Raw genomic sequence first — 12,123 nt, forward strand, 5'->3', positions numbered from 1 at the left:
CACATCGAATCTTGCGAATCTTGCGGCATATACATGAAATATTAAATATAGTCAAAAACAAAAACTAATTGCACAGTTTGTCTGTAAATCGCGAGACGAATCTTTTGATCCTAGTTAGTTTATGATTGGACAATATTTGTCAAATAAAAACGAAAGTGCTACAGTACACAGTTTGGCTGTAAATCGCGAGACGAATCTTTTGATCCTAGTTAGTTTATGATTGGACAATATTTGTCAAATAAAAACGAAAGTGCTGCATTAGCGAAATTCGAAATTTTTTCCAAACTAAACAAGGCCTTATCAACCTTGTTGGATTAGACGTCTCCTATCAAAGCACATATCAGGGACCGAGTCGACCGTTGGGCCTGACTCGGAGATCAACCCAACAATCTCTACACATCATACGTACGGACGTTTTATTGGGGTCCAGCAGCCAGCATGCATCAATGCCCATGCATGTACGTGTTCTGGTTCTGCTGCCCATGCATGTACAGCAACACCTGCTGCCTGTCCTAGGCTCGTGCGTTGCCGAGGCGCCACGTGAGGTACACATACTACAGTGGTGGCACGCATGAACAGGACGAGGTCACAACTATGTTTAGTTTAATTTTTTTTTACAAAATAGACACTATAACACTTTCGTTTATATTTGACAAATATTATCCAATCATAAACTAACTAGACTCAAAAGATTCGTCTCGCAAACGCAAATTACAGATAAACTGAGCATTTAATTATTTCTTTTATCTATATTTAATGCTTCATGTATGTGTTGTAAGATTCGATGTGACAGAGAATCTGAAAAATTTTGCAATTTTTTTTGAACTAAAGAAGGCCTATATGTACAAAATTTAACGGGTTAAAGTTTAGTCCCTGATCTAAAACTCTAAGTCTTCGTTGCCTCATTCACCATCAGCATTTCCGTTGTCATTTGATCCACGATCCATCCATTTCAGCCTGACTCATCGTCGGTATTTGACTCGGGCCCACTCGAGTGAGTGCATGATGGGCTGGGCTTTCTGATAGGCAAGTAAGCCTACTGTATTGGGCTGCATGCGGTAGCTAGCCCAGGCCCACCTATCCTTTCCCGCGCACACACGACCTGGGTTACATCATGTACGTCCATATCTCATCGGTCGGCTGGCATCAGCCCGCAGCACTCGCCAATGCGGTCACTGCAAGCCCACTCGCCGCCGCCCGCGCCGCAAAACCAGCCCCCCAAACCCTATACCCCGCCTCCTCTCCTCTCCTCCCCGATTGCCGGCTCAGCTTCCTCTTCCCTGTCGACGGCGAGGACTACCCTTCGCGCTCCCTCGCTCAGGCCTCGCTAGGCGATCACAGGCGGCAGGGAGACCCGCTCGCGCCGACGAGCCCAGCGGCGGCGCGGTAATTAAGCAGGAGAGGAACCGGCGGCCCGAGCGGCGGGGTCCAAAATGAGCGACGACGTGATATGGCACTGCATCCGCCACAACCACTGCAGCTTCATGGCCAAGTAAGTAGCCTTCTTTTTCTTCTCGGCTCTTGTCTCGATTTCGGTTTCTTGTGCGACTGTTTCCGATGATGAATCTCATCTGACGGCGGCCCCGTGGGTGGGTTGGGTTGTGCAGGATCACGACAGGGATATTCTGCCGCAACCCCTACAACGCGACGGGTATCTGCAACCGGAGCTCCTGTCCGCTTGCCAACAGTCGCTATGCTACTATCCGGGATCATGACGGTGATCACTGCAATGCGATGCTTCCCCTTTTTGTGTTAATTAATAATGATGTTGTCCATGGATAGCGATACCACCGTTTTCAATCAGCTGTCGAACATGTTATTTAGCTCCCTTTTGCCTCCAAGGTCACCCAAACACTCAACTCAGTATGCAATAACAGACATGGCATAGCAACTAGCAAACCAATCAAATTCAAAGCCTCTTTAGTTTTAGCAAACCAATCAAATTTGGATGCTGTACTTTTCCTTCTATTATTAGATTGAAAAAAAAACATTAAGTTAGCTTTGTAGCTGTTCTTTCTGGAGACGAGATGAATGATCTTTTTCATGGAATTCGTTAGTTGTGACTCTGGTTGTGATTAATCACAATTTAAGAAGACTGCTTTGATGGAGTTAAGAATACTAGAGTACTGCAAGTTTGCTTTTTCTTTCTGTGAGAACAAATTATGCTGGGATGTGGTGCTATTTGGATTCAATGACACACAAACTATGAGGAGTTGCAACATAATTTTTGTCCAAAATGGTGCAGATTTTGATCTTTTGGTTAACAAAACCTGCCAGTTCCCTATGCACCTTGTTTTTCATGCTGTGGACTATTAATTTTGAGGGCAGTATATGCTTATCGGTCACCAAAATATTTTTTTCTGATGCTGTCACGTTATTTTTCCTCCCCAAATGGTTATGCAGGTGTTTTCTATCTGTACATGAAAACTGCTGAAAGAGCTCATCTGCCAAACAAATTATGGGAGAGAGTCAAACTGCCAAAGAATTACGAGAAAGCAATGGATGTCATAAACAAGCATCTTGTATGCATCTCTAGCTAACGTATACTGTCACTCCATAAAATTTATAGTATTTGGTCTAATTTCTTGGCTTTTTTGTCATGAAGGAATTTTGGCCTAAGTTACTTGTGCACAAGATCAAACAACGGCTGACAAAAATGACTCAGTATCGTATAAGAATGAGGAAACTTCAACTGAAAGTGAGGTGGGAACTTCTATTTTCTATTTTAAAAACATTTTTCTATTTTAAGTACACAGTTATAGGACATAGTTTAAGGATAACATAATAATTAATTCATGTCTGATTCTGTTCAGTTGGTATCACCGTGTTCTTTATATTGATTACTAAAAAAATTATAGACAAGAAGATAGATCCATATGCACATTTTTAATCAATTTCTTTTAACTTTAGGAAAGCCTTTGAATTTCAGGATGGAAACAATATTCATTTAATACATTAAAAAAATATTCATTTAAGCATAGCAAAGAAAAATATTCCAATGTGGAAGTAGTTAATGTGTAGGTCACAAATTTACATTACAGATCATGAAGGAGAGGTCTATTGCATGAGAAATGCCTTGTGCATAGTTTGTACAGTTCTGTTGATTGTTGAAACAATAGCAATAACCTACAGTAGGATTTTGTGTTTGGTTTTCCAGGTTTTAGGTTTCTGTGATTGTTTGAATGTTAAAATCTCTATTCTGTTTTGGATTCGCATTCGTGTAGGGCTGTAGGCTGCATCAACCAAATTTTGTGTTACGGGCTTGTTTGGTTAAATGAAGATTAGACCAAATCCTTTATGATAGGCAGGGTGTTTAGTGTCCTTATCGGCCAAATGATTGAACCTAGTTCATGCCTACCAAAACTAACACTAAGTGTAATTATTGGAATTCTGAATTAAGATGAGTTTTATAATGCGAAATTCCAAATCTTTATCATGGCCAGTAATTTAGATTATTAAAGTGGCTGTCTTGAGGTGTATTCGGTTCTGATCCTTGCTCTGCTTTTAGATAGATTGCTCTTTGCTCTGATGTGCCATTTGTCTGTAGCTAATTTTCATCAGGAAATGAGTCATCTTGTGATGCATTTTTAACTTTGTTGTAACATGATGAGTTGTTTGACATATGCCTCCATTCTTTTAGGGAGAAGGTCATGACAATGCCCAGGAAACAAACACAGCGTGATCTCCGGAGATTAGACAAAGCTGAAAGGGCTGCTCAACTAGAAAAGGTTTTTTTCTTATGTACTTTCTCTTTTATCATTTTCTTTGTCCATTGTCACACAGTAACATATACTTGTTACCTTGCAGAATATTGAAAATGAATTGAAGGAACGCCTGACTAAAGGTGTTTATGGTGACATCTACAATTATCCCTTCAAAGCGTTTGATGTTGTTCTTGATATGGAAAAAGGTGAAGTGGCTCCTGAAGAAGAGGAGGAAGAAGTAAGCATTGTACTTGGTACCTGCAGGCACGGTTTATTTCTATGTTCTTTGTGTTCACCAGCTTTGACATGTGTTCACTTGATAAAACAGGAAGGCGAGATAGAATATGTCGAAGGTGATGATATGGAAGAGATGGATGATATGGAAGATATGGAAGACTTCGAAGGCCTCAGTGACGGTAAAGATGTTTTGCTGAAACCTTCCATGTCATGTCTTATGGACCTTGAATACTTCATTATAAACTGTCTTGGGCTCTTGGTCTGCTAGAATGTGCAAGGTGCAGCACTTGCATGTAAAGGATTATAGTGCTGGACTGTTACTGTAGTTTTCTTTTTTTTAAAAAAAGTGTAAATTGGTTGCAGGAGGCACAGATGAAGATGATGTTTTGGATGATCCAGTATCAAAGAAACCCAAGGGATCATCTTCTTCGAAGCAAAACGCCGGGAAAAGGTCTAGGAAGGTTATGACTGAGGTAAGTATTGCAAGATACCAATTTAATCAGTATTTTCTTAGTTTTTTTTTTATTCTCTTGCTTCTCTCATTCGTGTAGTTGCCCCGATAGTTACCTACTCTGCCCAAATGCCTATCAGGCCATCAGAAAATTCGATTGTTTACTTAGCAGTCTTTCACATATCTATGTTAGTAGTAAAATGAATTGCTTGTAGGATACTGCCCAATATTCTTGATTACAACACTGTTCAAAAATTCACGGATGGAATCATCTGTGATGAAATTTGTTGAAAGCAAGCTGTTGTTATTGAATTGCCTTTGTTTGAGGAACCAAGTCAATGTTGTCAAAGTTGGTTTGGATTAGCTGAGTTCTTGGTTATAAGGGGTTGTTTGGTTGGGTTTGTTAAAGTTTAATAGGTACTGTAGCATTTCCGTTTTATTTGGCAATTAATATCCAATCATGGACTAATTAGGCTCAAAAGATTCATCTCGCAAATTATTCTCTAACTGTGTTTTTAGTTTCGTAAATAGTCCATATTTAGTACTTCATGCATGTGTGCAAACATTCGATGTAATGGGCGGTAAACTTTATCGCACTAAACATTTGTTGTCCATCTGTGACAGGTGGAACAAGACGAAGAGATAAATACGAGGCAGAGGCGAAGGGCATGAATGTGAAATCTGCAAATGTAACTCCAGTTCTATGGTGTTAGATGCTGGTAGCCACTTTTGTTGTATGTTAGATCATTCTACTTGCCTTCATCATACTGTAACGTGGAGAATTCATCTGTGGTCCCTGTTGAGAAGTTGGCGAATAATTTGTCGTGGTTTACATCATTATACATTGCTATATGTTACGAGGAAAAAAACGGATTCTAGCTTAGTTGAGGATGTGGGAGACCATCTAGTTCCCGAGGCGAATTTAGGTATCTATTTTGTAACTCATTCATTGGTCAAGTTTTGTTTTTGTTATGCGGAAAACCAAAGTCCTGCGTTTACGAACACATTTACACATTGGTATCGAAGCAACCTGATGCAAAATATCTGAATTTTGTGACGTCTTTTGTATTCCCAAAGTTTGGAAGACTTGAAGATTTGGCTTATGCTAAGCTAACCGTTGTGACTGCGAGATATATATAGCAATATAAAAGCATTGCCATCGCAGGGAAAAAAGTTCTCCCGCGACTCCCGTGCATCATGCATCTAATAATATTCCTTCAAATAAAATCTCCAATTATATAAAAGAAGTCTAAATCTTAAAACTAGAATTACTGATAATATAATACCGCAGCAAATTGATGCCTAATGCCTTCGGCCCCACACTCTAATCAGAACAGAAAAACATAAACAAATCAAATCTGCATGCCAGTACTCTACTACTTTGTATGGTTAACACTTAGGGCCTGTTTGGCATGGCTCCAGAGCCGAACTCCACCCCAGAGTCAAGTGGAGCTAGCCAAACACCCCAACTCTAGAAAATGCTGGAGCAGCCCAACTCCATGGAGTTTTTGAGCTCTAGTACAAATTTTTGGAGTACCTCTTCTCCTACTCCGAAACCGACCAAAACAGACCAAGACGTGGAGTTGGGGTAAAATTACCCGCAATTGCCACTGGTTACACAAGTGAATCGTTATTTTTCTATTCTCCCTACCCCTTCCCCTTCCCCTTCACGCGAGCCGGTCGAGCAGCGCCGCCCCGATCTCTCCGCCTCTCTCCCCCGCCCCTCCCTCCGCCTATCTTCCTCACCCCCCATCCCCCACCGGTGGCCGGCGTCGGCACGCGGCCCGCCCGACGTCCTGTGCAAGCAGTGGCCTGAGCAGGCGTCGCGGTCGACCATGGCCTGCGGCCTACGCGGCGCCGGTAGGGGCGGGCGCGGCCTGCCCAGCTTGGGCGTGCGGCGGCGCGGCCTCGGCGTGGCTCGCGGCTAGGTGGTCGGCGCGGCCCCGACGGCACGCGGCCAGGCGGCCGGCACGGCTCCGGCGGCTCGTGTTGCGGTCAGCCATGGCCTGCGGCCTACGCGGCACCGGCAAGGGCGGGCGCGGCCTTCCCAGCACAACTCTGGAGCTCAGAGTACCATTCTAGCCAAACACCTCTAACAAACAGCTCCAACTCCACTTAGAGCCAGCTCTAGCTGGATTTCTGGAGTGGAGCTGCTCTATGTGGAGTTGGAGCCATGCCAAACAGGCCCTTAGTCCTTGCGATATATACTATGAATGGCTGTAATTTTGAGGGCCCATTGTTCGGTTGATCACCGGGCACATCCTCATCGACGGGCCCACAACTTATTCAAAAAAAAAGGCATGACCTTAAGTCACATAATGTTATATTGACGTATATTTTTATAGAAAAAAAAAAGCTATTGAGAGTTTTTGTTTTTTTTTGCGAGATTCAATCACATATGCAGACGCTCACAAACATGAACACACCCCTATGAACACACGTGTACACACCCCTACTCCTATGAGCACCTCCGAAGAACCGAGTTGAACCAGCAAGTTTTGAGATTGACGAAGTCACCACAGACGCCTCGCTGTCGATGGGCACGTCGCCTACCAATGAAAGCATAGTGTCATTAAATCTTGAAATAAATCCCAAGTCTCGAGATTGACGAAGTCACCACATGCACCTCGCTAATGTTGTTAAATCCTGAAATAAATCTCAAGTCTCGAGATTGACGAAGTCACCACAGGCACCTCGTTGTCGACGCGCACGTCGTCTATCACTGAAAGCATAGCGCCATTAAATCATCATGAAATAAATCCAGAAAAATATTAGCACTCGTCTCAAGTCGAGGATTTGAACCCAGATGGACAGATTCTACCACAAGAAACCCAATCATCTCATCTATGATTAGTTCGAGTTCTTGTTTGCAATACAGTTATTGATTCATTTTGAAATATTTTGAAACCTCCATTTTTGCACACTAGGTGGTTTTTGCTTTCCAAAATGGTTTTAGCCTACATAATGCCACGTCATACATCATATGTGACTACGTGATGTCACGCCGTAAGATGATACATCACAGCACTAAATAGTTTATAGAAAAAAATTCTTTCTTTATTTTCTTTAAATATATTCAATATTATTTTACAAAAAGATTCTAAAATTTGTCCGTACCAAAGTTATTAGGATTTTTTAAAAAAGGATTATTTTCTCTGTAAAGTAGTTTATTTGTTCTCTAAAATATTAACGTAGGCTAATTTACCATCCCTCTGCTATGCGGCTCCAAATAGGATGGACGATAAGGCCAGTCTCAATGGTCCGTTTCAATACACTGTTTCCAAAACAAATCTGGTGACAGAGCATCAATGAAACGAACAATGAAACAACCTCCACAATGCATGAGTTTCACCTTGATGTTTCCTAGGCTGGGCAAAGCATTTAATTACTGCAAAATGATTGGATCACATGCAAGATGGTGAAACGATTTAGTCCTCAGTGGGGATTTCATCCTGTTTCACCGCGTGAGAAACAACGCCAGCGGAGTTTCACCATGGTGAAACTACTTCCTTCTCTCTCCTCTTCGTTTCATGCAAAAAGTGCAGTTTTGCTGACATGGCGCTCTAATAAATGTGCATGACATCCTGGTGAAACCCTCACTGAGACTGGCCTAATAGCGTCACATAGGCTAAAACTTGTATTGAAACCACCCTCGGTGTAAAAATGAATATGATCCATGTTTGGTATTGAAATAATTGGAAATTTGTCACTGAAATTGTTGCCTCCTTGGTTATAATTGCCACGGTCTATGAATTGTGGGCTCGTTTGTGTTTGTGAATCGTGGGCCTCATGGCAAATTTTGGATAAATATAACACTCCCCAACGTAGCCCCTCCCTAGCTAGGCAAGATAGGCATTAACTTTGGATGTAAAACAGGAAAGTCGTGCAACCTCTAATTATGCTTCAAAAGAATGAGGCTAATATATGTAGCCTAGGGACATACAAGATTGTAACTGATTTGTAAAAAGAAAGAACCTTCTATATGTAGCATAGGGCCATAAGAGACCAGAAGTGATCCATCTCTCGATGCGTCGATAATGCTCCCCTCCCTCCAAGATGGCAAGACCCACAAGCTGTCCTCCATGTTCCTCATATTCTATAATTAAATGCTTTCTCTGCTTACATCACCTTGCTTCACCATCGTTCACTGCCTGTGGCAGTGGGTCATCGTGGCCCATGTCCACGCTAACTTTTCTATGCTAGGGCATCACTCTAGCGCTAACCACCAGTCCAAGGAGTTCCCGTTAAACCTAGAGAATAAATCAAACCCAATAGCACCTGACAACAACAACACAATAGGAGGGCCCACTAGTGGCAAAATAGGAGGAGTATATAAAAATTGCATATGCGACATATAACATATACACAAAAAGAACAAAGCAACGTACTTAGACCTAACCGACTTCAACACAATACATCAACTAGTGGTGAATTTATATATGGCAACTCATCTTCCTCGCTCTTTGTCTTCTTTCTCTTTCTCCTCTTTTTCATCATGTGTACTTTCTTGTTTCACTTGTTCATCCATCCCTAAATGTTACTTGTGAGGCTAGGGGTTAGGGGGCTTGAGCCCCATCCCATCGTTGGATTCACTCTGTCTTTCTTGCCTTGAAATTCTTAGACAACATAGTCAAGTGCCTTGTACATGGTGGTGGCCAACGCACTTATGTTGTACCCAACCCCAAGTTCCCAATGCAGCACCCTAAAAGCCCTAGTTTGAATTTAGATAATCGATGAAACCTAGGACTAACCTTTGATCTAAGTGTGTGAAATAGATAAGGTAGTCCAATCCAAGTGGTGAAGCTAGATGATGGTCCATGAAGGTAATGATGGACTTAGATGATCAAGTGCTCATCATTTTGAAGAGAAAGATAAAAATGGGCTCAAGGCAAAGGTATAACCAGGAGCCATTTTTGGTTTGCAATCAAGACACCATAGAGGGTGTGAGTGACTTAAGATAGATAGTTGTATTATAAAGAGGAGAATTATTTGGCTAAACGGTTATCGAGTGCCACTAGGTGATATGATTCTTGCATGCATTTATGAACCTAGTGTGCTAATTTTGACCATGTAAAATGCTTTGAAAAATGCTAACATACGTGCACACAAGTTATACACTTTGTGATTAGCAAGTTGGAAGCAAGGGTGAAGTGGTTGTGGACTTAGAAAAAGAAAAGGGAGGAGTTGCACGCTAACCGGATGCTGAGTAAGTCCTAACAAGATGCTGGCTCAGAGTCCGGTCATTTATTAGCATGTGGTGCTCTATGGTCGAGAGGGCCGAGGAGTTACCAGACGCTGGCCTAGGCCTACCTACGTGTCATGTCATACCTTTGGTGGAACAGACACAAGCAATAACACGTGACCAAATGCGTAGGAGTGCGTCAGGTTTGCGCTGACGTACGGTGATGTCAGCAGGGTTCTGCGTCAAGTCACCTATGACCAGACTAGATGCTCACTATAAATGGTTAGACGCCATGGTGGTCTGTGTTAGGTGCTTGGAGCAGCATGTCCGGTCGTCTGTTTGGCTTAAGCACTGACCATTAAAGTTGTTGAAGATTGAACTCTCGGGTTTCAAAGAGGGCCACATGGCGTTCATCATTTGACCAAAATTGGGTGACTGGATGGTGGGGCTACGTATGGTTGGTGCGTCCGGTCACGTCTACACAGTGCCAATGGCTCTTTGAGCTTGAGGGCTCTATAAGTAGAAAGGCACCAACTTAGGGCTCACTCTCTTGGCACTTTGATATCCATGTGAGCCTAAGCAAACATCTTTCACTCATCTTCATTATTGATTCATCATCATAACGAGATTGGGAGTGATTCTAAGTGCATTTGCTTGAGTGATTGCATCTAGTGACACTTGGAGATTATTGTGGCTATGGAGTTCTTGTTACTCTTGGTGGTTGCCACCACCTAGACGGCTTGGAGCAACATTAGAGGTCAGGTACGTGTTGGTGATTATTCGTGGGTGGCTCCGATGATCTTGTGAGGGTTTTGTGCCTTTCCCAGTGGAGTGCCAAAATGTAACTTTAGTGGATTGCTCGTGTCATTGTGTTATCTCACTTATAGGTAGGTTCTTATGGTGTCTAATTTTGTGGATGAGGTTTGTGTAATATCTCTTAGCCACCAAACCACCAAGTGTTGGTCAACACAATAGGGACTAGCGTGCCGACAAGCACGTGAATCTCAGGAGAAAAATCATGTGTCTCCTTTGTGATTGATTCATTAGATTTCTCCTGACGATTGGTATTCATCTCATTGTGACTAGTTTATTCCTCGACGCGGCGGTATAAAATCCACACTCCTCTCATCTATTTCCTGCAAACTAGTTGTAATAAGCTCTTTAGTGTAACTAGTTTTGGGAGCTGGCCTTACCTATGCTAGTTTAGTTTCCACCTAGTTGAGCTCTTTAGTGAAGTTAGTTGTGAGAGCTCTTAGTGACTTAGCCATTGTTTGTTATAAAGATCATAGAAACTAGAATTGTTGAAATAGGTGTCTTGCAACACTTGTTAGAGCTAGTGCAAAAAGCTTTATAGACAATTCATTGTCTAACAAGTTTGTCTAATATTTTGTAGATTTTAAATTAGGCTATTCATCTCCCTCTAGTCAATTAGGACCTTTCACACCCACCCTATGGTAACGCAAAGAGCAATGGTGGGTGCTAGGTGAAGGGGCAACTATGTGGGAGATACACTAATGAGAAGATGATAACTGACATGCCAAGGAGGTGAGAGTGACTGATTGACTTATTCATAATTACAAAAGCAATAAAAGATCATCAATGAGCCAATGTAAGAGCAAAATGGATGGTAGGATGATGTGAAACATCACTTGCAGCAATGAGGCCTTGAGGAACAAGTTGCCTCATTAAAGAGGCAAGGCTCTTATTACGCTCAAGCCACTCAACCAAGATCTTATTTATTATACCCCTCACACAACACTCTACTTAAGGTAACATAAGGAGGTAATGAGTATCGATATAACTCATACCCTTCCCTTGTAATGTATGGGCCTCAAAAGAAAATAAGCATTCACTTTTACCTCTCAAAGAAACCATTTTGAAGAAAAATATATTATATTCGTTATTTAAATCCATGCCTCCTAGATTTCATCCAAGTTAGTGCTATCAACTGTGTTTATCAGAATCTATCGTGTGATACCAACTACAAACAATAACAATATATGGAGAAGAGTGATTGCATTGCAAACATGGTTCTTGCAGTAGAGTTACACCTTGAGTGTATCAATCAAATGGCATCACTATAAAAAAATATAACTTGCCATCATAATAGAACCAATGCCATTTAGGGCAAAAACATTACCAAGTTCAATTGGTGTCTTTTGTATGGCATCCCCTACTGAAGGGTCGAGATGGCGGACTAGAGGGGGGTGAATAGTCCTTTCTAAAACTTATCGCGCCGGCTAACCGAAACAAATGCGGAATTAAAACTATCGGTCTAGCCAAGACTACACCCCTCTATCTAAGTTCTCTAGCACCTTGAAAAGATCCTAAACAAGCAAGCAAGGTGCTACCTTAGCAAGAGCTCACCTAATCAATTCTAGGAGCAAGGTCACACAAACCTATGCAACTAGTACTTTGCAAACCGGGGGAGCTCCTACACAAACTAGTGAGGCAAAGCGCACAAAGCCTAAGCTCACTAGCAAGCTCAATAACAAGGCAACTAATGCCAAATTAGAGAGCGCAACTTACTTAGCTACACAAACCAAGCA

The 12,123-nt window shown here is 42.0% G+C and overlaps 1 protein-coding gene across 1 annotated transcript; it reads left to right on the forward strand.

Moving 5' to 3' along the window:
• LOC8059373 (protein MAK16 homolog) lies at positions 1,181–5,435 on the forward strand. The gene is made up of 9 exons (XM_002456821.2): positions 1,181–1,492; positions 1,608–1,717; positions 2,404–2,522; positions 2,606–2,703; positions 3,641–3,728; positions 3,808–3,942; positions 4,033–4,120; positions 4,305–4,414; positions 5,017–5,435. Exons 1-9 carry the CDS (start codon positions 1,434–1,436, stop codon positions 5,062–5,064), a joined length of 855 nt encoding a protein of 284 aa, XP_002456866.1. The 5' UTR covers positions 1,181–1,433; the 3' UTR covers positions 5,065–5,435.

The sequence above is a fragment of the Sorghum bicolor genome, chromosome 3, assembly GCF_000003195.3.
Source record: "Sorghum bicolor cultivar BTx623 chromosome 3, Sorghum_bicolor_NCBIv3, whole genome shotgun sequence".
In the NCBI taxonomy this organism is placed as follows: domain Eukaryota; kingdom Viridiplantae; phylum Streptophyta; class Magnoliopsida; order Poales; family Poaceae; genus Sorghum; species Sorghum bicolor.